Source organism: Conger conger, chromosome 1 (assembly GCF_963514075.1).
Source record: "Conger conger chromosome 1, fConCon1.1, whole genome shotgun sequence".
Taxonomy (NCBI): domain Eukaryota; kingdom Metazoa; phylum Chordata; class Actinopteri; order Anguilliformes; family Congridae; genus Conger; species Conger conger.
The window spans coordinates 77,552,145-77,578,424 of NC_083760.1; the positions used below are offsets into that span (position 1 = coordinate 77,552,145).

Sequence of the window (26,280 nt, forward strand, 5' to 3'; positions counted from 1 at the left end):
CAGTCTTTTGTATGAAGGCGATAAGTTATGGGTATTGTGTCACTCAGTGACAGAAAAGAGTCACATTGCAGTCTCTCCTCAAGAAGTGCTTTATCCATCTCTGGCTGAGGCTGCGTGTTGTGTTTCTGGGGTCCCCGATCGAGCAGGGCGGTGCATTCTTTAGTGACAGGGGTCGAAGGGGTACTTGGTGACACCACCGTGCAGCTCAACTGCAGACTCGGTCCAGGCAATGACATCGCCCGTCAGGTGACTCCCACATGAAGCCAGGCTGTATATTTCGTGAGCTGTGAGCACATGGGACCACAACTGGAGGTCGGAAATTTCCCCGACAAACGCCTGCGTGGCATCGAATCGTCCACCAAGGGTGTCCTAAACAAAGGCAGGAGAACATCGTTAAAATTGCTGCGCAGAAAAGGCAGGCTCTGCCAGGTGTTGTGATGCATTGAGAGAGGAAGATTAGTGGGGTTTGACAGGTACAAAATCACACTCAGAGAGTGCTGCTGCTGTTGTTGTACTGAATTCAAGGTTATAACTCCTTTTTTGAGAATCCACCTGTTTACTTAGTATATAATTACCATTGTCAAATGTGTTCCATTCTTCCTTCTAACCAGAAGAGGTGACATTAAAGGAATACATAGACGATGCGTAGTTTCATTATTTAGGATGCGTAGACCAGAAGTAGGTCAGAGATTTACTTTAGGAATCAAGAGGCTTGTGTTTATGACAGTTGGCTGGTTAATTAGCTGGTCTACATAGAAGGCAATAAAGGGGTTTAATAACTAATGCAAAGGGATATAGGATAATATTTGTATTCAGGGTTAAACCGGTCCAGGTCAAGTCTAATTTGTAAGCTTCTGCATGGACACATTTGAGACATAGAGCAGGATTGGTGTGTGGTGGGGTGATAGGATTAAAGAAACTAGGCACTACAGATGCTAATGACGGAGCATCCTTAGGGTCATCTGATGGTCAACAAAAGATTTCATGTTGAGTCAACACAAATTGACTTAGCACAGGATGAGTTTAAATGAGAATGAACTGCAACAACTCATCTGTCTGTGCTTCAGACTCCCATCCAACAGAATGTGAGCCCTTTTACAAATGTAATCCACTGAAAAAAAGGATTTTGGCCAGGTTGGAGGTTCATGGCGAGTGTGCTAAATGCCACACAACCTCCAGTGTAGCGTCTAACATTTCATATCTGCTTTAATAATAATAATAATAATAATAATAATAATAATAACAATGGCACCTTTTAAAACAAAGTTACAAAGTGCTTCCCAGGACAGATGATGAAGCATATTCATGAACTATTCATTCATGAAACTAGAGTTAATCATCACCTTACTACATCATAAAATATTATCTTCAAATTTAATATCTTCAAATAAAACAGTAAAAATGATAAAAAGGCAATAAAAAGAAAGTTGTAAAAACAATTCATTGCTGATAATCAGAAAAATGTGATTTAAAAAAACCTCAGGGAGGTTATTCCAAAGGCTAGGGGCCCTCACAGTGAAGGCCTGGTGACCTGCAGTCTTGAGTCTAGTCCGAGGAATGAACAGGAGTGCGGTATGTATGGGGTTAAAAGATCATTAAGATAACTTGGTGCTAGCCCATGATGGGACTTAGAATTTAAAAGTACAATCCTAAAGTCAACGTGAAGCCAATGGAGGGGAATTAATTTGGGGGATTTTGAGAGGAGCCTGACAGCCTGATAGCTGCGTTCAGACCAGCTCCCAGCTTGACATGGTTTTGTTGGTTGACCAGTTCAGACTGGCTCCCAGCTTGACATGGTTTAGTTGGTTGACCAGTTCAGACTGGTTCCCAGTTTGACATGGGTAACCAGCTTAAGCTATGCTTTGAAAGGTCAGACAAGCTACCAGCACTAGCTGGTTGACCAGCTCATACCCAGCTAGACCAGCTTATGACTAGCTTGACCAGCTCAGTTTGCTCAAGTTGGCATAGCTGGATTTTACAGCCGGGCTGAATAACCAAAATAATAGAATGACAACCAAAATAGGAAAAGACAGCAGCACCTGCTCCTGTCCCAGGATGAAGACGCCGCCAGGTTTGATGGGGTGCCAGGCGGAGAGGTTCTCCCCAGAGCCTCTCTTCACCCCGTCCTGGTAGGCCTCCCATGCCCCGTCTCGCGTCGACCACGTCACACACAGATGGTGCCATTTTCCATCACTCAGAGAGAGAGGCAGCGTTACTGCCTGGAGAGAAGGAAAGACGGACATTCAGGACAAACAGAACATGTTGCACTTCAATAAGTCATGCACCGGTGGAGCAGACAGCAGGACGGAGTAATAGGGAATTGTAAGGAATACTGGGGTTGAGTGGTTGAGCAGGATGGTGTTGTGATGTAGAATGGTATCATAAAGCTAGACTGAGTATGCAAGCAACCTCTCAGATTAATAAACCAGCTGGGTTGAATAGAGACACAGGGTTGATTAGGAGTCTGTGCTATGTTCAATATTTCACATCTGGTTGAAATTAATGACAAAATGATTTTGAAACATGCAGGGGCAAATGTTCACAATATAAAAATTCCACTGGCTTATTACTAAGTTTTTTTTTGGAGTTTACAGCAGAAGTTGATTGTTTTTATTTATTTGTTTATTTATTTTTTACATTCCCACATGCAAGCTCAGTGGTTTGGACAATACTAGAGCTCTCATGTAAGACATCCTGCACATGACTGTAACTTAAGCCTCTTGCTTTATCCTTTTTGGCCTTAGTCTGCTAAGAGGGATGGCCAGAGCTGTTTGGTGTAAGACGAGGTCAGCCAAGTGTTAAGGTGCACACGGCCCAGTGGGAGGAAGCCTGCCGTCTTGATAGGATTAGAAATTCTACAATTCCAAGGTTTGGGCTCTATGTCAAAAACAGCAGATTTTAAAGAGTGCTTTTTGCTTCCGATAATACAGATGAAAGTACTATGCAAGGGAAACAGTAAATGTTTATGGCAACATTGGGGAGGATGTGACATCCTGATCTGCATTTAACCCTGTATTTTTAGTGAAAAAGCCATTGAACACTAGCCTCTCTGAGGAAAAAAACCCCATAGACTGCCAGCCTCTCCACTCACAAAGCAACAGTGTCCCCCCATAACACACAGACCTACATCACAGCATGAGCTATGTATTAAACCTGGTAACTGCTGACCTGAATACATCTGAGATGAACTGGAAAAAATATTATTCTCTACTCTAGTTCAAGCTTAATTATGGTTGCATTTTCAAGGCCTAATTGCTAAATCATCATGATACTGAAGCAGGGCGCAGACTGTTTTGTGAGTATTCAACCTATTAAAATAATTTCCTCACCTTGTCATTGACTAGAAATTCCATTGGGTTGCTGCCCCACTCTATCAGTACCAATTCGTTGGCCTGCCCTGGCACAGAGTACGAGACTGGGGTCCCCAGACCAGGACCTGATGCCCCTTTTAACCACAAGCAGAGTGTGAGGGAGAAGATTTCATGGAGGAGCGTTCTCTTGACCCGTCCGTACATGTAGTTAGTGCGCATGGGAAAGCCTATCTGAAAGGCATCTGGACTTTTCAGCTTTTTTCTGGGGCCTGGAGAGAAAAAATAAGATTTTGAATTGAATCAGCGGAGTCAAAGTGGTAAATGACAGTTATGTTTCTATATTTTTGGTATGAGCTTTTCTGGCCTATGCAGGTATAGATCATAAAATTAATTGCTAGCTATTTATTCATTGATGATATGGAATGTTCCTTGATGTCTTTGATTTCTCTTATTTGCTAATTCCATTTATTTATGTCTGATGTACTTTATGTGCCTAAAATCCTTATGTGATTTCCAAGACTCGTTGATGTTGATAGACTTGCTCTTTAACACTTCAGAGTTCATTTCGGAGTTGGTGTGTTCACACATGCCCAACAAATGCTGGGTCATCGGTCTGAATCCACCTGAGAGGCTAAAATGAACCAAATGTGAAAACTATGAATATGAATGCAGTCCTGTGGATGTTCCAGTGTTACTGATGTGCAATGACATTCTGTTTGTTTTGACGTTTTGATCTTTACCTGTGTCAGAGTTCCTGTGGTGAAGATGGTTCAGGACAGCATCCAGCTTGTTGGGATGGGCAGCACCTCGAGGACCCTGACTGTGATAGGCTATCCGCGGTGGGTGTCCGTGGCCATGACCATCGGTGTCATTGTCATGGTCATCGTGGTGGTCATCGTCGGGATGGCCGTCACCGTGGTGGTCATCGTGGTGGTCGTCATGGTGGTCGTCATGGTGGTCATCGTTATCGTGGTGGTCACCATGGTGACCATCGTCATGCCGATCATCGTGGTGGTCACCATCGGCATGGTGGTCCCCACCACCGTGGGAGTCAGAGTAATGGTGCATCTGTTGCTCCAGAGCATTTATCTTGCGTTGCAGAAGGTCCCTCAGGGTGTTGGAGTAAGAGTTGGATGTGTTCCTGGACTGCTGGGAGAGAGGGCGAGAGAGGGCAGGAATATGGTGAGGCAGTGTAAGAAACTAGCATGCACTTACACTAGGACTGTGAAGGGTGCGGGATATGCACAATGGAGGCATGAATATGCAGTTATGGATGGGATAAGGATAGACCGTTAGGAATTAGTGTCGCTTTGTTAGGCTGGTCCTTATGCTGGACTGCTCTGGGTTGATAATTCTATCACTTCCCCCATAGCAACAAACCTGCTGACTAAATTTAGCTGGGGAAAGGTGATGGATTATGGTTTTTATTGCACAGTGTACTAGCATATGTACTGACTTTATTTTTTGTTTTATATCCATAAACTGTAATATTTCTTTCTTTTTTAAATTGTATTTCTGAAATGTCTATAATCAAGGTATTATTTTGGAGCTAATCTAAAAACACAAATTACTGAGTCATGGATCCATAGATGCAATGTGCAATGAGAACATGATGTGGAATGCTGTCTTTGCCTGGGCGGGGCGCCATCTTCTTTACACCTCTTTCACAGTGGATTTTACAATTCATGCCAGTCTGATTCCTTGCATGATCATACAGTAATTTAAAAAAAAATTGTGAATTATTTATCCAATTTTAATGTTAGTGTTACATAATGCAGAAGTAGTAGAATACAGGAATACAGGAATACTACTGTTGTGTCCGTTATTTTCCATGTGCATGTCTAAGGAATACTGAGTTTACTCACTACTGTAATGTTTACTTTAGTCCACCTCCTGCCTCTCCTCCCTCATCTCTCTAAATCCGGCTTTGCAGGAACCTGTCGCACACCCCGATTAACCGCTCGTCAGCAGAGATCATGCTAATTAACCTTAATCCCAATTAGCAACCCCACCGTCCTGACAGCTGCCCACGTGCAGACATGCTGTCACAGACGGCCACAGGGAAACGCGTGCAGCCGAAAAATGTCACGCATATGGAATCACAACTATCTCAGTGGCTACCTGTGCGGTGTGTACATGCGCTTTCAGAATAATATTTTCTCAATTTTCTCTAAGGTTGGTATTTCATGCATAGGTATTTTGTGTTCCTGTGAATAACTTCGGTCTGCCCTGGCAATAATGAGGTTTATCTGAAAAATACTTGATGCACAGTGTAAAAATAAGCATTAATGGATCTAAGCATCATCATGGCATGGAGGACACTGGGAGATGGAGCTCTATAATGGGCTAATCTGGTCTGCAGTTCAGACTCTGGGTCCTCTCCCCACTGTCACCACGTTGCGCCCCCATAGTGAGCGATTGGTCCAGCAGCGCCCTCCACAGAGTTCAGAATGCTTGTGTTTGACTCAGGGAAGAACCCTGTCATGCGCACCCCTTTCAAAAAAGCTGACCTCACACGGCCAAAATTCTAAGGGTCAGTCATGGTGCCCTCTTTTTTTCTCTCTCACTGACTTACTGACTCACCCTCTCATCCTCTCTCCCTCCCTCTGTCTCTCCCTCTTTCTCTCTCTCTGACTCTCTCTGGCTCTCTCTCTCTCTCTCTCTCTCTCTCTCACCTGCAGGTTCTCCAGTCTCTCCTTCAAGGCCTGCAGCATTCTGCCCATCTGCTCTGGTGATGAGAGGACGTCACCGCTGTGCTTGTCCACCCCCCCCAGAGCGGCCTTCCTGTGGTGAGAGTACAGAGGGTCCGATACGTGGTTGCCATGGTGACCCTGCGAGTGGTCGGGGTAGGGGTGGTGAGTGAGGTGCGGGCCGTGGTGGTCGTCGTGACCCCCCAGCCCCCTCCCGAAGCCCTCGCAGAGGGTCAGCTTGGCCGTCAGCTCCCTGATGGTCTCCCGCTGGTCCAGAATGGTCTCCTTCTGCTGCACCAGGCTCTCGCGGAGGTGCAGGATGGTGGTTTTGGCATCCTCTGGCATTCCCCACCAGCTGCTGGGGCCTCCGCTACCTGGGCCGTGATGTCCGTTCCCATTGGCTGCGGACCCTGCTGCTCCCGGAGCACTGCCTGCTGGGAAGCAGCTGGGGTCTGCGTCGGCCGGGATGGGCGTGCACACAAATTTAGGGTGAGCACCATAGTCGTATTCTGCACCCGGAATGCCACTGCCAGTCCCCGATGATATGAAGGTAAATAACAGGACAATGAGGAGTGCAATTTGAGCCATTCTGTTGTGTTTCTTATTCATGACTCCTGGAGCGTGCAGTGTCAAAGAGAAAATATTTAGCATTATGGCTTTAGATTATTTCATATTAGGAGATTATTCTACTGAGCATGTGGAAAGTAGATATATCTATAAAATACTTATAAATGTTTGGGTGGGCCTTACAAAGCCAAAGGAAGAATGATTATATTCTACATGGAGAAGTCTCTCAGTGACTCTGGCACCAGTGGTATTTCAGAAGGGGATTTGATGGCCCTGTCGGCATCACCTTGGTTTTCGTGTTTAACTGAGGTAGTTCAGCCTTACAGGCAGGAGTTCCTTTTCCTGGGTCTTTAGAGGCATTTCGAGGTCTCTCTGTCATCAGTTGGCAGTAGTAGATATTCTTATTTTGGCATCCAGTATATTTGTTTTGGCTTCTCTGTCAGTGAGACATCTGAATGAAGAACAGGTAAAACCATTAAGAACTACACCCAGTAACTACTACCAGTCTTAGACATTGCATAACGCAATAAATAAATATGTTTTCAAATATATAAAAGAATATAAATATATAAAATGGCCATGTGTGAATGAACTGAATATGGACATGCTCATATCTGCAGATATCAACATCACAACCCTGGGAGAGGAAGACGGGGTGGGGGGAGCTAACATATATAATATAGGTCATTTTCTAATGTCTCAGTTCCGAAGAGGGACTACACATTCCTTTAACTAGTTAGGTGTGACTGACCTGGCTATGTAAATTAAATGGTGCTCACAAAAATCTCTACAAACAACTGGGAGCTTTAATAAGGTTACTCTCGACTTAAGTGGTGAGAGCAAAAAAACAAATTTGTTCTCAGCAATGTTGACATCAATAAAATCAATAAAAGTTTTTTTTAAATCATAGCAAGTTATTTGGATTGATCTGTATTTTTGGGTGAACAGTGTGTGTGCTCTTGCAGCTGCCTTTTTCCAATCAAACATTGTGGCCTAATTTTATTTTCATAGGCTCATAGAGTGGCTATGATGTATTGCTGTATTATACATATACATATACATATACTTATAAAGTACATACTATACATTTCTTTACTTGTCATTGACCACGTCACTTGTGTAAAAAGTTTAGTTCATACTGTTTCAATTAGATGACCATAGCAAAAATATGACTTACTGTGAAAGCACTATATATCATAGAGGTCCACTGAGGAGAGACAATATTGTAACTTCTCTCAAGGCTGACGCTTAAACTGGATTGGGGGATTAATTAGTTGGAGTACTGGCCTTGCACCAACAGACATTTGACAGATTTCTAGCATAATCTCATATTGAAACAAAACTACACACAAAACCTTCATAGAAATGTTCAAAATCTATCTCTCCAATGTCCATCTGTCTGAGGGTTTTTGTACATTGGACAGTTTTTATACAAAGTATCAATGTTCACACGAGGGAATAGTTGGGCAAAGGCTGTTCTTATGGCATAGTGTAACTTTGCATGCATTACTGTCTTCACTGGTGATTAGAGACATAATCACAGCTAATCATGTTGTGGATCCCTAATTAAAAATCTGCTTTTGGTTTTTCTTTGTTGTCTGAATTCCCTTCCTGTCTAAGGCACTAGGTCAGTTGTGTCCTGTCTCTTTGTGTAACACCTTAGAGGTTAATCCTGACAGTGCACTGTAAATCCAGACAGCTTGCATCAAATAAAAATGTTTGCAAACAAACAACATAAAAGGTGCAACAGTCAACAAAAAGGGAACACATTATAGTGCATTACATGAATACAGCTCCTTAATCTATGCTGTCTGTCCATATCTTCATATCTTATGAACTGAAGTTTATAACATTTAGTTTATTACATTACAGTTTGACAAGCAATGTTCGCTGCACATGCAATCATATAATCTTTTTCTGATTTTCAGGAAACCCCCCCTGAAAGGCAGGGAGGCATTGTTTAGAGAAGCAATTGGTTGTCAAGGAACTATGCTGTGTTTGTATTACCATAGAAATTATGTCAACACCAGGTCAAAGGGTAAAGGCTATGAACTGTGCAATATTGCTGCTGACTGTTGTCTGAAAGGATAGCAACTGACTTATGGCCACTATTGTATAGAGAGGGTATGTCCTTTAGTCTGTGTGTCCCCATGTGCAGTGATACATTAAAAATATAATATTGCTTATGAACTGTTTTCTCAACTCTACTTATCAGAAGATCCAGTCAAAATGACAAGACACTTGATGATATTGGAACTTCAGGCAGCTACCACCTTCAGTCAAATCTTTAGGGCTTTGTTTGACTTTCTGTAACATACAGTAGGATCAACAGTAGGGCTCTTTCCCTGTCTCCCTGTCTTCCTCTGGTGTCCAGATGGCAGATTAAGTCTGGAGTGTCAATCCCAATTCTGAGGCTTCTAGGATTTGTTTATCCCCTTTAAAGCTATCAATTAACCTAATTGCTGAAATGTATTCAGCTAAGGAAATGAATATATTTACCTCAAAGGTAAATTAATACAATTTATACAGACATTTTATAGCAGGGATATAGCGGTTACCTATGAAATATGCAGATACTTTTGTGTAGCTAAAATGTTTTAAACATTCAATATTGGATTTTACTACAATCAACCTTTTAAAGTCTTTCAAAATGCAATAATCAAAAAACAGAACTAAACTCTTTTCAGCCCAAATATTTCAACACTTTCAAGTCTCTGTCTGGACATTCTGCTCTGAGCTCAATCCATTCCTTGAAATTCCACTCATCCACATTCAAACTAAGGTTCTGATCCAGGTAATATCTGGTTCTGGCCTGGATATCAGTTCTGTCAATTTCCAAATTAACCGGGCCAACATGTTCTTTTCCATTGCGCATATAATAATTCCATTGCACATATACCGCATAATAACAGTTCAAATAAATGCTGAAAACTACAAAACAATACAGCAATTTGGATATGTAATTGCACAAAACAGCAACGATGACAATAAATCAGATAATTTGTCTGATATCCACTCCGATTCATATTTGGTCCGTTCAGACACTACAAACTTCAATAAAAGAAATCAAATTAAATAGCAGGTAGGAACAGTGACAGAAAGATGGCTGTGTTAATGCATTTTTTAAAAATCTATTAATTAAAGAAACTTAAAAATTAGTCTGAGGTTCTACCATGGAATAGCTGACATACCTGTATATGAGCCGTGAAGCCACCAGCTTGTTAGCCCATCGCAAATACTTATCAGATTGGAAGAGCTTTTCCCCAGGAGATGATTTTAACTCTATCTCCCTTCCCCATTCTCTCTCTCTCTCTCTCTCTCTCTCTTTCTCTCTCTCTCTCTCTCTCTCTCTCTCCTTACCCCATTCCCCCTCCTCTCACATTTGACCAACATGTATGTACTTCTTATGCAAACTACAGATTCAGTGCAACTTTTTCTAAAGTAAATGAAAACTTTAGTCTGAGAACACTAAGTGTAGCTTGTGTGCACTGCCTATGCTCCTTATCCACTAATCTATAATGCCAGTGTTTATCAAGCCACATATGCTCTCCTACATTTATAGTATATGACTGGCCTCCATCCAGATATAAATCGATAGGAGCTTTGCATTTGTTAGACAACTGAGACTTAAAAGACACCAGTGGGAAAACATCATAAAATATATTTGTATAATCTACTTCAATATTAAAATGTAAAAAGTGCTTATTTTTTACTAATGTTGCAATAGTTTTGTAATTCTACACTGACAGTGATAATAGGAAAATAGGTGTTTCATAAAATTGAGCAATCTTACATCCCTTTTAAGCTTGTGAATTCACTACCCAAATCTCATCCTGCTATGTGTATTTTGCTGGATCCTTGTGGTTGGCTCACCATCACACAATAAATCTAAAGTGGGTGCACCATCAAATTTACTGGATGACAGTACTGATGTAGCGTAGTGGTTAAGGTAAATGACTGGGACACGCAAGGTCGTGGTTCTAAGCCCGGTGTAGCCACAATAAGATCCGCACAGTCGTTGGGCCCTTGAGCAAGGCCCTTAACCCTGCATTGCTCCAGGGGAGGATTGTCTCCTGCTTAGTCTAATCAACTGTACGTCGCTCTGGATAAGAGTGTCTGCCAAATGCCAATAATGTAATATAATGTAATGTAAAGGAAAATGAGGCCTGTGACTATGACAGCAGGTCTGCCAGGTTCTCACAGTGGGGCTGAGGGTGAGAAGGAGATGAGTCACCTTCCTCTCTAACAGCCCTGTGACTGCTGCATATTCCTCCGCTTGCAATCCCCTTATCTCCTCCTGCGTCAGACAGCACCTCAATTAACTCGGAGAGGAAGTGCAGAGTGACAAACTGGTTTATAGAGCTCAACCAGAAGGGTGCTGTTATGCGGGACTGTTGCGATTGAGGACAAAGCGCTGTCGGGGCACTCCGTGGCCTGTCCTACTTCTCCAACAGCGGAAGTCTGGCAATCAGCAGCCAGATTTCACTTGTCATGATGTTTTAGCAGTACACCCAGATTATGACTTCAGTTTAACAATCAGTACATTAGATTAGTGCTTCACGATTTACAAGCCAATGGAATATTACATTAAACCAGGACAACTTCTTGGTTTATTGAGAACCCTGTTAACGACGGCTATTATGGACAGTTTAACTTTTTCATTGTTTTTTTGCATCGCATATTAATAAAGATTTTCTGTATATTAATATAGCCCATGGAATTCCACTCTTATGTGTACATATTGGTTTGAATCTTAGAAAATCTGCAATTCCAGGATTATATTCAAGAACCTTTAAATCTGGACATATTGAGCACCTAGCCTCATAGAAATGTTTTGTCTGGGACAAATTTGTACATATTTGAATGTAATATAAATTATTTTGAATGAGCTACTGTACTGATATGGCACAACAGGGAAACATGGTAACGTGGGTAACATAAATGAATCAAAAGTATTTTTACCTTATGCAGAATATGTGTAGCTACATATTGTAGGCTATTTATAAATAGCTGAATAGTCTGCAAAAATCGATGAAATACCGTTTTAAAAGGACACACATGTCCCTTAATTAATTAAATTATGCTCATTTCCAGCTAATATATCTGTAGTAAATTTGTTTATGATTGCTTCTAATTTGTGTATATAATTTGACACATAATGATGCATCATTACATACATAAACACCTTACTTATTCCCATAAACTGGTCCTGTTTCCGCCCGGCTTTTTACTCCATCTGTTGTGCAGTCCCTCTCTCTCTCACACACTCTCGCTCTCTCTTTTGTAGCCTAACCTAACGGGGGTTGGAGGTGGAGGATAGATAACGAATGGCACTAAGGGGGTACGGTGGAGAATTAAAAGTTCTTCGTTCGCCGCTTTGAATTTAAAACCGCCCCGTGATACAAATCACGCCAAAATGAACATGTTTTAGATGGTGATCATGATGTGTATTTTCGCGGGTGCGAAAGACGTGCAATAAAAAGAGAAGAGATAGCATGCTACCTAATAGAATGTTTGTGCGGGGAAGGGGGCGGTGGATGCAGGCCAATGATAAGCGGCTACGGGGTCGCACTCCTTTGGTTTAAAAAGTTCAAGTCATTATTCTCTACACCGCTATTCAGCCCAGAATCCCGTTAGCTCATTGTTATTCTGCCCGAGTGAGGGAGAGAGGGATAGTGAGGGAGAGAGAGAGGGCATTGTCAGAGAAAGAGTGAAAGTGAGGGAGAATGGACGACCGAGCCTCTAACGCCTAGACGCTAGCAAATCAGTTTTTAAACATTACTGAAAGTCAACTAACGATTTCGTGATTTCGTGTGGGGGAAAACGTTAAAATAATCTGTTCACAATGAAGAAAGGCACAGAGTCTGACAATAATTACTGAGAAAGACGGAGAGATCTAAAGAAAGAGGGAAGCGAAGGGGTAAGACAGGGATTTCGAGCATCGGTGGGTTAACAGGCCCCCCCTCTCCCCATAAAAGAAGGCGAAAAGTAATAATAGACGACGAAAGGAGGTGCAAAAAGACAAAGACGGAGTTGCATGTATCTATTTTCAGCGATGAATTTTAAAGAAGGTATGCATTCTTCACTAACAGTTACTAGGTTATGGAATATCAGCATTGGATCAAAGCTGGATCAACAGGTGTTTTGCGCATAGTTTGTTTATCTTTTCAATATGTCATTGCAATTAGACTACATCTCTCCTAAGGCTTACGATCAAATCGATTTAATGTTGCGTTACACTTTCTTTCATAGTTTAGGGAATGTTTCCCTAAGTTAACTGTGTTGCTGACTGAAAGGTTACTGTTACTTGGAGACAAACCCATCAAAAAGTAATTGAAATACAAATGTATCGTCATGTATCTAATACAAACTGTGTGTGTGTGTGTGTGTGTGTGTGTGTGTGTGTGTTGGTACACTGAAAACATGTTAATGTTAATAACAAGCTTATATTCTTTTCTTACAGTACTTTTATATATATAATGTAATATAATATATATATTAAATTTCATCCTTTCATAAAGTTATGATAACACCTATGTGCTGGGGTAGCCTACAGAATGTTTAGCAACTGCTGTTCATGTTGTTTTGTGATTCACACAAATAATGAGTAATCATCTTTTTATAAGATGACACCATCCAGTATTCAGTTTCATGTTTTTATAGAGATGTATCAGATTAATAAAAAATAAAAAAAAGTTGTATGGCATTACACACTGGGAATCGGGAGTTCTTAAGTGGTCTTTAGTTCGCTTCAGAAAAGTAAGCTTTCAATCTTTTTTTTCATATACCTGTGTTGAGCAGACCCCAGGAATACATTTGGAATGATTTCCTTTCTTGTACTATATTATGTTAATTGTTTCAGGTCAACATTTGGTGTTAATGTTTTAAACAACAAACAAAACAAAGCAGACATCTGAGAACCAAAGGAGTTTAATTGTTTTTTTCTGTTTTTGATTTTGACTGAACATAGTTAGCATGTTTTCTCAATCGTTATTAATTTTCCTCCGAATGAAGTGAAAGAATGTGGCTCACAGCACAGTGGAGCACACTGACAGTGTGCTTTAATTGGGAAAATGTCTGCTCTAAGGTGCAGTAGGCTACTGTTTCTCATACTTCTCTCTAAATTATTGGGAATTGTTGTAGAATTTAAGCTAAGCACTCGTTGATACTTGAGTTAAGTATTAAGAGTCTAGAGGCCCATGTAGATTTCAGACCTAAATATGACTGAGTAACAATATAAGAACTACCCAGCAGTATTGGACCCAGGAATATAGATATTATCCAGCACTCACCTATAATGACCATCAGAAAATACCTTATGGCACAGTGTAGGCGTTTACAAACATGGGAATTGTGTTGCTTGTATAGATCGACATGGGGCAGAACATACTTTGATGATATTTTGTTCCAGGCACTCTGTGATGTTTAGTTTTAGTGGGCGCATCTCTCATGTTTTATTTCTTTGTATTCTCTTCTTAAAGGGGTTTGTAGTCTGTTGACATAAATCCATTCAGGAGAAGGCCAAACCAGCACACAGGAATAGCAACATGTCTCGCTCAGAAGAGGTCAACAAGATGACCGAAAACGTGTACAAGGTATGATTCAGCCGAGGTCTAGCATTTTAAAAATAATGTAAACGATTTTATTTGAACTGGTATTCCATATCATTATGGTTTTAATGGCATGTATAAACTATGATTCTATGCAGTGCCCTGCACATGCCTGCATCAATATGAAGGTAAAAGAATGCCCTGTATCCACTTGCCCTTTCACAGGACATGAATAACAGTAAGACAAGTTTGCTTGCAACACAGTGGAGCTGGACTGAATGAAAGAGTCTTCTTTTCATTATCATGGTCTGTGACAGTGAACCAGCAATTCAGTGTGTTGCTTTACAAAACACAGGATATTTGATGTCATGAGATTATTCATATTAATTCACATTCTCTTATGCATAGCAACTAAGAAGGTAAATATTATATTGAGTTTGACAAGGCTCATTAGAATGTGAATCTTATATGATCGTTGTTGTTGTTGATTTACAAAGACCATGTACCATAGTAAGAAAAACACAAAACGAAATCATGCCCATAACAGAAACAGGGCGAATATTGTTGATTCTACCATGAGAACAGATTGCAATAATTTAAATGATTAAAATATTAATATATTCACTGCTTGTGTGTGCACTTTTGCAGGGGATCCTGGAGCAGTTTAATCCCAGTCTAAAGAATTTTGTCACAATGGGGAAACACTATGAAAAAGCCCTAACAGGTGACCCATACGCCCTCACTTTGTGTGTCTCCAGCCCTCTGCCATTCCCCCTCTCTACCTCAGTGTGCTCTTTCACCATGCCATATTTACTTACAGCTATAAGGACCTTTAATGGCTCTGCTCCATTCTTTTCACTCTTGTGTTGTCTGCCTCTGCTCTGTGCAAGGCTACAGGCCGTCAGAACATCTGGTGTATGGAATTGATAGTCATGTGTGATAGTCATACATATATGTATTTTTATTATGTGTTCTGTGGTTGATTACAAATTATGAAAGTATCCGTATGTAGTTCTGTCTGTCTGTCTGTCTGTCTATATCTGGGGGGGAAATTACAAATGAGGTGGTGAGGGGCGTAGAATGTGAAATTGCTTAGGGTTGGTTTAAATGAGGACCATTTAATAAATCTTTTAGAATATCTATCACCCTTATTTCCTAGCCATGCCTATGGTGTTCACTCTGCATTGTTAATGCTTTTTCTCTCACCTGTCTCTTAATCTCAGGAGTCACGGTGGCAGCTAAGGGCTACTTTGATGCTCTGGTCAAACTGGGAGAACTGGCCAGTGACAGCCAGGGGTCCAAAGAACTGGGTGAGGGAATGAATGAATGGGGAGCAGGAAAGCACCCGGGAGAGAGGGAGAGGGAGACTGAGGGAGGGAGGGAGAGAGAGAGAGAGGGGCCATTGTTGTGAGATTAACAACACCACATGATCGTATTGTGCTGGAGAAACTGTGGGGGAGGGAGAGATGCCGAATGCCACATACTCGGCAGTGCAGTGGGAGAATCGCAGTATACCTCAGCCAGCTTATCGCAATCAGTGAGGCACAGCAGGGCGCGATGCAGGCCAGTCTCCTCCACAATAGCGGTAATGAAGGGGTCAGCTTCATTTAGCACATTTTGCTCCAGCGCATTTGCTTGGTTCATCCCAGATTACAGAAAGAAAAAAGAAAAACCGAGTGTTGCGCTCTTCATTCTAGCACAGATTCACCACTTCACATCATGAGAACATTTCACCTGCACACCTTACCTTACACTGCACAGCTGTACAAAACACAGGAAGCTTTTTAATTGCCTATTTGATGGCCTTGATGTCACCTGATAATTATGTCACTGATTATTTTCCCCTTAGTTCCTTAGTCATCCCCTGTTTGTCACCGACACATTTTTCTGTATATACATGTTGCTGTTATAACATTGGCCCTACACAGCAGCAACATTGTGAGAACATTTAGTGTTAGTTGGAGTGCCGTCGGTTTCAAGCTCTCGGTTTGTCATTTCAGGTGACACGTTATTTCAAATGGCTGAGGTTCACAGGCAGATTCAAGTGCAGCTGGAGGACGTGGTGAGTGTGAGGGCCGCACTGTGTGTCCACACTGCCGTGCGTGTAGTACACAGCTGCCTTTGTGTCCTGTCTGGTGTACTAAGTGTGCGTGTAGAGAGGCCGTCATGTATGTGACTAACTGTCTGATCTCATTGCCTGCAGTTGAAGCTGTTCCACTCTGAGCTGCTGTCCCAGCTGGAGCAGAAACTGGAGCTGGACATTAAGTACTTGACAGTGAGTTTAATCGCACTCTGTCTAATGTCCTTGGGCTTTTATGTCAGGGAGCAGTGGCAAATAAGTAAGAAAATGCATTTGGATTTGAAAATATTTTGTGTGGAACATGGGTGACCCTCTACCTCGAACATATGCACCTCCTCCTCCCCGTCCCTCTCCTCCATGAGAGATAAACACATTTTCAGGAATAATAATCAAAGATTAATTGTTCTATTTAGTGCTTTTACAGCGATGGCGAGGTTGAAGTATTAGAGATGAATATTAGAATCTTCATTAATCAAAAAAATAATATTGTTCTAAGGTGAGATTGGTTCATAACCCTCTGGGTTTTTACCTCACCAGCACAAGCACCTGTTGTTTTGCATTGTTATTGTTGTTGCATGTGCAAATAAATTAATATAGTAAATACTTTCCAATGGGTTGAAAATGTAAAAAAAAAAGACTTCCTGAATTGTTTAAGTGACGGTAAAGGAACTGAAAATAAACATACATTATCACATAGGGATGTATCAACTACACATCCACCAGCTATCTATTAAAAGTAATGGACATAACTATAATAACACACATGTCAAATCATAAAATCTGTATTGAAAACAACATCAGGGTTGTATTGGTGTGGACTGAACTGCCTCACCACCCTACCTCCCTCCTCAACTCCTCCCAAAATGTACCACCAACAAGTAAATTGACAAGGAGGGAGACTCGGAGAGGGATAATGTTGGTAGAGGGATCAAGCTCCATACAGAAAGGCCCCAGTCGGGTTTCAAACCCAGGACTTATTTGTTGTGAGCTTAAGCTACTAATCTTTTGAAACGAAAATTCTATATACAAATGTCATGAACCTAAGGGAGGAGAAATGCAATGACACATTTATTCTGGACCCAATAGCTCACAGTCTGGTAATAAATTTAACTCCACCCATTTAATCCCCACATAGGAATACATGGAAATGTTTAGACTGATATAAGTCGATATTGCAATGCATTTCTCTAGTTTTACTGATGCTTAAAACATACCAGAATAACACCATACAATTTAGTCTGAATCCATTCATAGATTTACCTTTACAGTCACAGGAAATGTTAAGTTGCATGCTGTGCTTACCTGTTCAATTATTATCATATACTGTATTTTGACAGAACAGCCTCAATGCCTGTTAACAGACATTACATTACATTATTGGCATTTGGCAGACGCTCTTATCCAGAGCGACGTACAACAAAGTGCATACCCATAACCAGGGCTAAGTGCGCAGAAAGACCCTAGAGGGAAGTACAATTTCAATTGCTACCCGTACAACAAAGATAAGGACCAGGACCAGATAAGGACTTACCTATCCAAATACTGCTAATAGCACAGTGCTAGAGATTTATACTAATATTAATTTTAATATTGATATTAGTATTAATCTCTAGCACTTAATTTTAATATTCTCTCTTCACCTGGCTTTGTTCAGGCTACCCTGAAGAAGTACCAGAGTGAGCGCAAGTCGAAGGCAGACTCCATCGAGCGCTGCCAATCTCAGCTCAAGAAGCTCCGCAGGAAGAGCCAGGGCAGCCGCCACCCCAACAAATATGGAGATCGAGAGATGCAGGTAACCCCCAAATCCTCAAACATACACTGACACATACAACACACTGACACGTGCAATATACTGACATACATGTGATACATTGACACGTTTAACAAACACAGTGCACCGGTACCTACACATGTGCAATCCACTGAGACATGAGATACTGTCACAATGATACACATGAACACTCGTTGCACAATTTACACACCCCATGAGATGCTGCAAGAAACTCATACTGAACTAAAAGCTGCTCAAGAGGTCACAAGGCAGGGTTTCATGCAGTCACAGATATGTGCGTACGGCCGTCTGTGTGTGCGTGAACCCCTGCGTTTGTCAGACAGAAAAACAAGGTAAAGCGGATGAGATTAGACAGAAATCTGACTCAGCTGATAAGGGAGGGAGAGAGTTGGGGTGGAGGGGGCAGAGATGTGCGCTGAGAAAGTAGAAGCCCGGCCGCAGGAGAACGGAGGGAATGTGAGGAGGGATAACAGCCAGGAAACAGAAAGAGTGAAAGCAAGACGGGAGTACGCAGAAGGTCAGGGGAGAAAGTGAACCTTTTGTGTGATTTGGATTCGGTATTGTTTGTTCTATAGACAGGATGTGACATCAGTTCTCTCCCAGAACTGCTTCCTGTCTAAACTTGTTCCAGACAATGTATCATAAAGGTCTCACCCCACCCACTGTACAGTTATATATAAAGTGCCTGAGAAGTTAATAACCATGTTGATAGATCTTTTCCAAAGAATGATAAACATGCTGTATTATTCACCCCCACCCCTCTCTCCCAAGTTTGTGGAGTTGATGAGTAGACGGCAGGGGGAACTGGACACCATGGTTGCCGTTGGTTACCGCTCAGCCCTGACAGAGGAGAGGAGGAGGTACTGCTTCCTGGTGGACAGGCAGTGCGCCGTCACCAAGCTCCTCATCAACTACCACAGCAAGGTAGGGCAGCCCGTAGCGTAGTGGCTAAGGCTCAATCCCCGGTGTAGCCACAATAAGATCCGCACGGCCATGAGCCTTGAGCAAAGCCATTAACCCTGCATTGCTCCAGGGGAGGATTGTCTCCTGCTTAGTATAATCAACTGTATGTCGCTCTGGATAAAAGCATCTGCCAAATTCCATTAATGTAATGTAATGGTAGGGAGGCCCTGGCCATTCAGGGTCAGCTCCACTCACTCAGGGAGACAGGGTGCATGCGTGAACATTAGGCTGTAGATTGACCCTAACTTGCACCCTTCGCTTTGTGCAATGCATCAGCTGGAAGATGTCAATTTGATAACTGTTGTTTTTCAAGCTTATTTTCCAATGACCAATGGGTGTTTGTTGCTTCGCCATCACAGCCTTGCTTAGTACTGGTTGCCAGTCATAAAGACGGAAATAATATGTTAATGTCGCTGATTTACGCCACCATCCTGTAGGTTTTCACTTCAACCATAACAAAGCACACATCATTCAATAGCTACAGATCTCACTGCTAATTAGTGGAATCAGATGTTTCAATTTAGGGTTGAAATTAAAACCAACAGGATGGCAGATGTCCAGACACGTTATTGGACAGCCCTGCGTTGAGTGTTTACCCAGGCTGCTGTTCTGTTTGTGTCCAGGTGAGGGAGCTCCTGTCCCAGAAGCTGTCGTCATGGCAGCAGTCCTGCACACAGCCCACACGACTGCCGGACAGAGCCCTCAACCTGCTCCGACACACAGCCCCTCAGGGGTCCGCGGCTGCTGGGATAGCTGAGGTCCTCCGACATGCCAAGCTGGGTACTTCACAGTCACATGAGCAGGTGAGGCTGCAGGGTGTGCTGTCTGTAGGATGGAGTACAGCTCATAGGATAATGCTGTCTACACTGGAGGCATAGAGTGTCCTTTACCTGTCCTCCCACCTGTCTGCTGGGTGGGAGTCTGAAGAGGGTTTTAGTTGTTTTTAGATGCATTAGAAGCATCTAATGGACCTGGCTTGTGGCTCACGCACTCACTCACTCACTTACACACTCACAAACTCACTTACACACTCACACACTCACTCACTCACCCACCCACTCACTCACTCACTCACATTTAACAGGCTGATGATTCTCAACGAGGGGGGCTATTGGCAGTCAAGTCACTGAAATTGGTGACACTTCCGAGTCTTTGCGATGTGTCAGCTTGTGCTGCATATTGCCCTCCATGTGACCCGCTCTTTATTGTACAGGGGATGCTACATAAAAGTGGTGCATTGCGTGTCCTTGGAGGAGGTGTTTTCTTGGAGTTACTACAGAGTTTGCATAGCACTGCGTGAACCATGCTACGTCTTCAACCTAAACAGTGCTCCTCCTTCCATCTTTTTTTCAGAGACTGTCTGTGCAGGAAGTGCCTCCACTGCTCAATGGCGAGACCACCCTTCGTACGCAGCGTGCCAATCCATCCTCCCAGAATGAGACCCTTACCCACAATCCCCCTGGCCCCCAAACTTTCCGCAGCATCTCTGCGCAGTCACCACAGCCAGCCTCTCTCACCCTTGGTAACAGCACCAGTAACAGCAGCGCCATAGCCAGCGCCAGCCATTCCCAACATACATCGCTCCACTCGACGACCAGCAACTCAAGTCTCTCCAATAACGCACCTGCTATTTCTCTCAGCCACTGCTCCCCAATATCCCACAGTTCCTTGCAAGGTTTATCCCTGTCCCAGAATGCTCCCCAGAGCCCTCCTCTCCCCCACAGTGCCCCTCTCTCTAGGGCTATGACACCAGTGCCTCACCTGGAGGTCGCTAGCAGCTCCCCGCCTTCCCACAACCCTTTGCTCCTGAAAGCAGCAGAACTCTATGCCACTTGCACGTTGCCTCTACCACGGAAACCAGTCAATGAAGCTCGTCTGGGATTTTTGGGTATGCTGGCCTCCCCTTGACTTTTTAGTATAGCATCACATTCTGCATAGCGTTGTGCTTCTGAGCTGAGTTCTCTCTCCCTCTTTCTCAGGGGCTACTCTGCCTCGAGTCCTCCCTCTTTCCCCCCCGCCCAGAGTGGAGGCCCTCTTCTCTCACGCTCCTGGAGGTGGGGAGGGACCTGGAGGAGGGGGGTCCTGTCTTCTGCACTTCCTCCCAGGAGATTCCCTTATTCTGCTGATCTCTGAGCCACGGGATGGGTGGCACTATGGACAAAACGAGAGGACTGGACGGTATGGGTCTTGTCTGTGTGTTACTTGTTGTGCCCAGTGCCTGTTGTCATGTCATTCTCACAGTTATTTAATCTCTCTTTCTCATTTTGTCTCTCTCTCTCTCATACACACAGGAAAGGCTGGTTCCCCTTCTCTTACACCCAGCCCTACCCGTGGTCACCCAAGCATCCTGAAAACAGGTCTGTTGGAAATTTTAGCGATACAGTAGATAACTTGAGAAGTTGCAAAGAACGTTCCATGTTCCATTATTGACACAATTCCTTTTTTTTTTTGGTTTGTTTCCTTTTGGTGCTAAATTTCATGTCCATCTTTATCTGCTCTGTCAGCTCGCCACCTCTCTCCAAAGCTAACAGCAACAGTACTGGCCAGCTGGACAAGCTGGGATCCCCCGGAGCGCAGCACCTCAGTCCAGAGGCGGGGGAGGACCAGCCCTCCCCTCCACACACAGTTAGCACGTTCCGCCCTCGGCCTTACAGCATGGTCAACCCTGGCACTACTCAGGTCAGGCGCTGGAAGGAGCCAGAACCCTTCCCAAAAGTGAGATAACAACAGAACAGAGGCTGGGTCAGATCGTAAATGTAACATTGAAATGAAGCTCACTTCTGTTTGACCAAGAGTTAATATTTTCCAACAGTGCTTACATTGATTTTATTTGAATATTCTATACAATTTATAGACAAAAATGGCTTGTCCTCTCTCTTTTTATCCTCAGCTTTCTGCAGAGTTTGCTTCCCCTCCACCTTCCCCAACAAGGTAAGGTTGCCTCTCTCCTGTCTCAGTACAAGCATTAGTTAAACTGAAATGGTCTCAGCATTGTGCCTAAGGACTCTGGTTAACAACAGATATGTTGTTCTCTTAGGAGCAATCCTTTCGCCCACGTCCGGCTCCGAAAGACAGTGACCAATGATCGTTCTGCACCAGTCATCCAATAGGAAGCCTGTCTCAAGGATCAGCCAATGTGATAACACACTTAAAGGAGGGTATTTTGTTTTTTTACAAGTAATTCCATTCATAAAGGTGAACAAACAGAGAATGTTTAAGCTGGAAGAGCACTGTGTTAAAAACTAATTCCTTGGAATGATGTGTTTTCATGTAAATTGGGCATTTTGAATATGTTTTTCAGTGAGCCTGAAGAGTTAATTGTGAGGATTTTGTGATGCTAGTTATAGTCACATGTCTAACAATAATTATTCTACAACCTAAGAGATTACATGTAAACCATTGTTTTTTACCCTCTCAATTACTTTGCTTAACACATTATATATTTTCGTTTATAGAGTGGTTGACTGATTATATTGCTTTGTGAATCGTAAACACTTATAAAGAAATTCACTGCTTCCCAGTATTTGAGAACACACTAAAATGTCCCTGAGGAAATCAAGGATACCTGGTCAAAGCCTGTGACCTTCAGGTCAAAGATATACTTTAATTGTGACTAGTTGGTTAAATTTACTTTAGATTAGATTTTGCCTGCATTTTTTCTGTATCTGTTAAGGAGCTATGGGTATTTGCCCTAGTTGCTTAGAATTAAGTAGTATAGTGCGCTTTAGTTTAGTAGAGCTATTAGCAAATGTCCTCGTGGAAAATAAACATTGCTGCTTGTCACAGGATATAGTAGATATTTTGCAGGAATTTTATTTCAGTGTCACGTGAGTTAAAGTTTTTAATTGAAAATGTGCTCAAAAAGAGATGTTTGATTACTTTTTCCATTGTTAAAAAATGTTATGCCATACTTTGGTTTGTCACAATTTCTTGTGCTTCTATAGTACTGTATTTGTCGACCTGTCTCGTCTGTGTCAGTTTAGGAGAGCAGTAGCTGCAGCTTCTCTTCAGTGTGTAGAGTGACTCCAGACCCTGGGCATAGAACTGCCCTGAGAGCCAGCACTTGAGCTGGATGTGCCATGGGCTCCCCTATGCATACGGCACGGTTCAGGATCTGCAGATTCTGATTGCCCAGTTTTACTGCATGAACCTCACAAGACAACACTGAGACACTTCCTTTATTAGTCACAATGGAGTTTGCATTTAATGTGCTGTCTCAGTATTGCGAATTAACCTGAATTCAGTTTGAACTTGGCTCTGATTAATCTCTGTACTCACTCGTTCAGAAGTCTTTGAGAATCTAGGTGAATAAATGGTATGAATTGCCACATTTAGAGAAAGTAGTATACTGTACAATTCTGGTCACATTTGAAGGGCAATTCCAAGTTGGGAATATAAAATCTGCAAGGGATGTGTAGTTTACTTTTGATCCAGCACATTATATAAATGATATCATACATTTAGAGAGCTTAGTTGAACATATATGAAGGCAGATAAATGATACACTTGCACAAGTATATTTCTAAAGAAAAAAGCTATCTAAAATTAGAAGTATTCTTTAAAAAAATAAAATAAAGAATATTGAGCAGTAGCTACTTTGCTTAATTTGGGGCACTATCAAATGCAATTGTGCAAAGAGTATAATCACCCCAAATTGTTAGTTAGACGTGTTTGTCAAGTGTAAATTTGAAGGATGGATCTGCATATATCTTTGCAATTGGTCTACATTTATATTTTTCTTTGTGATATCTCTTTTTCAAACACTGAAAGCATATTGTGTACAGAAATGGATGACGGGAGCTAGCCGCCTGTAACATGTATAACTGGCTTAATTTACCATAAGCACTTACACAAGCTTGAGTGCAGCAATGCCAGACGTAGTTATGGTTTGGACAGTTGAGAGTTGAGAGAAAAATGAAGGTTTAGGACTGCATGGAAATTTCTTTCTTAGAGATTTGAATCAAAAGGATAGCATAAATGCACTCTCTTTAACTAAACCCAGTCCTCATTTTGACTGTGTATTCAAGGTAGAGGTAAATATTTTAGTGGACCTCAGTTCTCGTTTTTGAGCTCTCTACGTTTTCTGAAGTGCTTTATTGTGAATCCAAGGTGCGGGGGATGACACATAAAATAATTCAGAGCTTAGCACAAACAAGAATTGCTGAGGGATTACAGGACTGAGACTGAGGTAGAAAAAGTGATGTAAAAGTTATCAGTACAAATTTGAGGGTGGAGAGGGGGTGAAGAAAGTTACTGGAAGTTGAAATGTGCATGAGTAAGTGTAAGAGGCAAGCCAGATGTGTGAAGTGGAGCTACTCTCATTCTCTCTCTGTCCCGCTCTTTCTGTCCTTCTCTTTGTTAACCTTTATTGTTAAAGATTAGGTTAGGTTAGCTAGTAGCATTGTTGAGTCCTGAGTTTAAGCAGTAGTCTAAAGTTTAGAAATAAAGGTTGAAAATGTATAACTAAGGCTGGCTTTCTTTTTTCTTTTTTGCATGTGTAGGATTTACACACCAATTAGAGACTAACTTTTTACATTCCTAATTTACATTTTCAAGCTACGGCATATACCTTTGTAGTCATAAAAAAAGCCATTATTTTTTCCCTGCACCCCAGTACTGTGTATAGGAGAGGTTGTGTGTGAACAAATGAGTATGAAATTTATCAAAGCGCTGCAGGAATTGTAACACTCACAAAGTAAATCATGCTTGATATTGTTTGTAATAACAATTAATTCCTTATTTCCTTTCTCCCCCCAATATGCTATCAATGTACTGATATTATGTAACACTTTTACTTTAAGTAAATATAATTATAAATGTTCTAGAAATTATAACAACTATATTTTAATTTCAAACTTCAACTTTTATATTGGAAGAATTTACATCTTCAGGATTAAAACACCTGGCTACAAAAAAGCAATTGACTAGTTAGAGATGCTTATCCACCGCCCAGAGACCTGACTACTGTTCCACAACTGCAAATGTCGGCCTGATCTCTGCTCACCTGACATGATGCCCTTTTGCCTCTTCATTGTGATACCAGCTCCAGTTCATCTCTCTCTGGTCTGTATGCTTTAGGACCAAATTATATCCTTGATTCATCGTGCTACTGTATATACAATACATTCTTACATGAAGCTACTGCTGGGGTATGTATCTGTTCCCATCTGATTTATAGTTTTCCTGTTGTGACTCACCCTTATCAGCAGATCTAAAATTCTGCAGAAGAGATTAGTTGACTAGAGCTGGTTTCCAGACGTCTGACTGCGCACAACTAATTATTTTGTGTTTTGAAGCTCTAAATAAACATGTTAATCACTAAATGTGTTGAATGAATGCTACATTTGTGATCAACAACAAGCATTTTTCTGGTTTCCTCAAAAGTGGTTAAAATGGCATCAAGCTAATTAGTGTCACTACTCTGCTTCTACCATGGCCACTAATGTGTCCTCCCAAATACATTTGAGCTGTGATTTTCTGTTTGCTACACAATGTAACTCAATAAATACATTTAGACACAAGTTTCCACCTGTGACTGAGTGCAGCCTATTAAGAATCTCCTTGTATCCATGAAAAGTATTAGTCAAGATGGTTCATGTCATAATACCCCACAATGCAGACTGGAGGCAATGTGAACCTTGTATTTTGCCCACTCTTAAACAGGATAATGGAAAAAGCTGTGGGATTTCGATGAAAACTGGAATGAGATGATACGAACTCTGTCAGCCCCAATTTAGTTATTATGGTTATAGTAATAAGATCATTATTCTTGTTACATTAGGAACATAACTGCATTTCCTATGTGTTCTTGTGTGGAAGGGAGTTTATTAAAGGTTTTGAGCCTCACTGTCTGCTGCCTGCATCCATGAGCCACTACCACTACTCCTCGGAGTCGTCTTTGTTATAAATCACTATGAAATCCAGATGGTCAACACTCAAGAGTTAATATACAAACGATTTGGCCACATATCTGCCATTGTTCAGCTATAATCACAACACTGCCCATAACACAACTGGTTCCAAGTGAAGATCAGCACTGACACTTCACGTGCAACTGGGTGACATGGTCAGACGCTATCAAAACTGCTTTTTTGCTACATGCATCAGCAGTGGATTTGGAGTCAGAAGGATAGGTAGGTTGGAATGGATGTAATCTCCACAGTGAAATATGAATATGGTGGTGAATCTTCATATGCCATGAGGCTTTTCTTAAGATCAATGGAATCTGAACTCCAGCAAGTACAGAGCTTTTGTAGCCCAAAACCAGGTATCTCCCTGCCAGGAAGTCCAAACTTAGCTGCAAACAGATCTTTCAGTCAGACAATGA

The 26,280-nt window shown here is 41.9% G+C and overlaps 2 protein-coding genes across 4 annotated transcripts; one reads left to right on the plus strand and one right to left on the minus strand.

Moving 5' to 3' along the window:
• Window positions 1–159: 159 nt before the first annotated feature.
• si:dkey-283b15.2 (neuronal pentraxin-1) lies at window positions 160–6,589 on the minus strand. Its single transcript, XM_061215820.1, has 5 exons — window positions 5,987–6,589; window positions 4,052–4,460; window positions 3,330–3,580; window positions 2,040–2,219; window positions 160–369 (listed from the first exon to the last, which is right to left on the minus strand). The coding sequence occupies exons 1-5, from the start codon at window positions 6,587–6,589 to the stop codon at window positions 160–162; spliced, it is 1,653 nt and encodes a 550-aa protein (XP_061071804.1).
• Window positions 6,590–12,237: 5,648 nt separating this feature from the next.
• LOC133107210 (brain-specific angiogenesis inhibitor 1-associated protein 2-like) lies at window positions 12,238–25,799 on the plus strand. Of its 3 annotated transcripts, none has more exons than XM_061216510.1 (15): window positions 12,238–12,639; window positions 14,050–14,163; window positions 14,767–14,842; window positions 15,342–15,428; window positions 16,119–16,180; window positions 16,322–16,393; window positions 17,853–17,990; window positions 18,762–18,914; window positions 19,577–19,756; window positions 20,307–20,841; window positions 20,933–21,131; window positions 21,245–21,310; window positions 21,458–21,668; window positions 21,844–21,884; window positions 21,991–25,799. In XM_061216510.1, exons 2-15 carry the CDS (start codon window positions 14,116–14,118, stop codon window positions 22,061–22,063), a joined length of 1,941 nt encoding a protein of 646 aa, XP_061072494.1. In that variant the 5' UTR covers window positions 12,238–12,639; window positions 14,050–14,115; the 3' UTR covers window positions 22,064–25,799. The 3 variants fall into 3 exon arrangements, with proteins under 3 accessions (XP_061072494.1, XP_061073329.1, XP_061074104.1); XM_061217345.1 differs by having other exon boundaries at window positions 21,458–21,632; XM_061218120.1 differs by lacking the exon at window positions 12,238–12,639 and adding an exon at window positions 14,344–14,424 and having other exon boundaries at window positions 14,117–14,163.
• Window positions 25,800–26,280: the final 481 nt, after the last annotated feature.

Excerpts from the sequence above, each read along its gene's own strand:
- LOC133107210 (XM_061216510.1), top strand. The coding sequence starts at position 14,116 with ATGTCTCGCTCAGAAGAGGTCAACAAGATGACCGAAAACGTGTACAAG. Across the intron at positions 14,843-15,341 it reads CTATGAAAAAGCCCTAACAG|GAGTCACGGTGGCAGCTAAG; the intron begins GTGACCCATACG and ends TCTTAATCTCAG. Across the intron at positions 21,311-21,457 it reads CCCAAGCATCCTGAAAACAG|CTCGCCACCTCTCTCCAAAG; the intron begins GTCTGTTGGAAA and ends CTGCTCTGTCAG.
- si:dkey-283b15.2 (XM_061215820.1), bottom strand. The coding sequence starts at position 6,589 with ATGGCTCAAATTGCACTCCTCATTGTCCTGTTATTTACCTTCATATCA. Across the intron at positions 4,461-5,986 it reads AGAGACTGGAGAACCTGCAG|CAGTCCAGGAACACATCCAA; the intron begins GTGAGAGAGAGA and ends CCTCTCTCCCAG. Across the intron at positions 2,220-3,329 it reads AATTTCTAGTCAATGACAAG|GCAGTAACGCTGCCTCTCTC; the intron begins GTGAGGAAATTA and ends CCTTCTCTCCAG.